The sequence below is a fragment of the Somniosus microcephalus genome, chromosome 10, assembly GCF_052327205.1.
Source record: "Somniosus microcephalus isolate GS21.2 chromosome 10, FLI_Smic_1.0, whole genome shotgun sequence".
Classification (NCBI taxonomy): domain Eukaryota; kingdom Metazoa; phylum Chordata; class Chondrichthyes; order Squaliformes; family Somniosidae; genus Somniosus; species Somniosus microcephalus.
In genome coordinates this window covers 204,665,207-204,666,887 of record NC_140996.1, presented here as the reverse complement: position 1 = coordinate 204,666,887, position 1,681 = coordinate 204,665,207, and the positions used below count along the sequence as shown (strand labels likewise).

At 41.3% G+C, this 1,681-nt stretch overlaps 1 protein-coding gene across 1 annotated transcript; it reads right to left on the bottom strand.

Annotated features, from left to right (window-relative positions):
* Nucleotides 1-457: 457 nt before the first annotated feature.
* Nucleotides 458-1,460, bottom strand: LOC147112023 (mid1-interacting protein 1-B-like). Its single transcript, XM_085999479.1, has one exon. The coding sequence runs from the start codon at nt 1,355-1,357 to the stop codon at nt 938-940; it is 420 nt and encodes a 139-aa protein (XP_085855605.1). The 5' UTR covers nt 1,358-1,460; the 3' UTR covers nt 458-937.
* Between the last annotated feature and the right edge of the window lie 221 nt (nt 1,461-1,681).

Sequence of the window (1,681 nt, the reverse complement as noted above, 5' to 3'; positions counted from 1 at the left end):
CAAGATGTCTCAAATCAGTTTTTTGTGGTGTTGGCTGAGGGATAAATATTGGCCTGGACACTGGGGAGAGCTCCCCTGCTCTTCTTCGAAATAGTGTCATGGGATCTTTAAGGACCACTTGAGAGGGCAGACGGGGTCTCGGTTTAATGTCTCATCCAAAAGACGGCTCTTTCGACAGTGCAGCACTGCACTGGAGAGTCAGCCTAGAACTTTATGCTCGAGTCCTTGGAGTTGGGACCTGAACCCACAACCTACTGACTCAGAGGCGAGAGTGCTACACACTGAACAACGGCTGACAATGAGGCGACCCATTGCTTTTAAAAACACAGAATTAAAGTTAACTCTTTTTCCCCACTCCTTTCTGTGGTAAAATGGTCAAAAAATCCAGAAACCTGACACCAGTACTAAAATGTTGAATATAAAGACATGCAAGAGAAGATCATTAAAAAAAAACATATTTTAAATAATCTGTACTATTTTATTTGTGCCATAAATGAGAAATTATGGAAGTAGTTCACATTATGCTAATCAAGAACAAGTAGGAAAATTATTCAAGTTTGTAACAGTTGAATAGTACATACTGGTCACAATATAATGTTCCAAAATGTTTCTTGCAGAAGAAATGTTTCATCAGCAGATTTGAAAATTCACAATTACATACAGCACCGCACATTTAATGTTTCTGCCTTTTGGCCGGGAAAAGTGACTAAGTTCAAGTTTCTTCTCAAAAAAACTTCTTGTACTTTCATGAATACAAACACCGTGGTGCCTTCTTGATCATTACTCAAACACATTCTGCAGGTGTTTTCGCAGGGTTTTAGTTTTTGCTTTCACGTGCTTATTAGCTAAGCAGAACAGTTACCGTGCTTTCTCCTCAGCTTCTTCATTTCAGGTTGCTCATCATCAGTTGAGTGATTATCTTGTCTGTGCAATGAAGCTACAGAGAAAGTCCTATCCTGTCCTTGTACCTACTGGTCAGTGTGTTGGCTTTGTTGGTCAGTGTATTCAACACAGTGTAGAGCCCCTCCACGTGGACATAGAAAAGTTTCTCTAAATTTGCCTCATCTTCATTTTCATTTTCCAAGTCGTAGGCACTGTTGAATCTCTGTTTGAAATCTTCAAAGGGCAGCAGGCCACATTCCACGGTGTTTTTGATGGATTTCAACAAGATATAGCATTCATACAAGTTCTGGGAACTGGCTGTGGAATCTTTAGCTTCATCGTGGTCCTCCAACGGGATGTCTTGAAGGAGGCTGGGAAGCATGACTGTCTGCTCCATATTCTTCACTGCAGAAGAATATTTGCTCATAGTGGCAATAAGGAAACTCTTTTGTTGCTGAGCAAGTAGGGACTGCATAGTGCTTGCTGTTCAGTGCTGAGATGACTACAAAGCTGGATCTGCACAGCAGTCCCGGAGCCACAGTGGAGAACAGTAAGGAAATCTCTACGGTTTATGTACTGTTAGGAAATGGTGTGATGTTACTTGAGTTCAGTCTGTGTATCCGGTCAGCTCAAAAAGTCACGCAGGCATTGTAAATTGTCATCTGATAGGTCAGTGTTTAATTTGAATTGGTTTAGGCATGCAATCATCCTGTAGCAACTGAGCCAGCCATTGGCTCTAATAAATTATATGCTCTATCTGGCTATCACATCGACCTACAGATCTGCAGCAATGGATTGC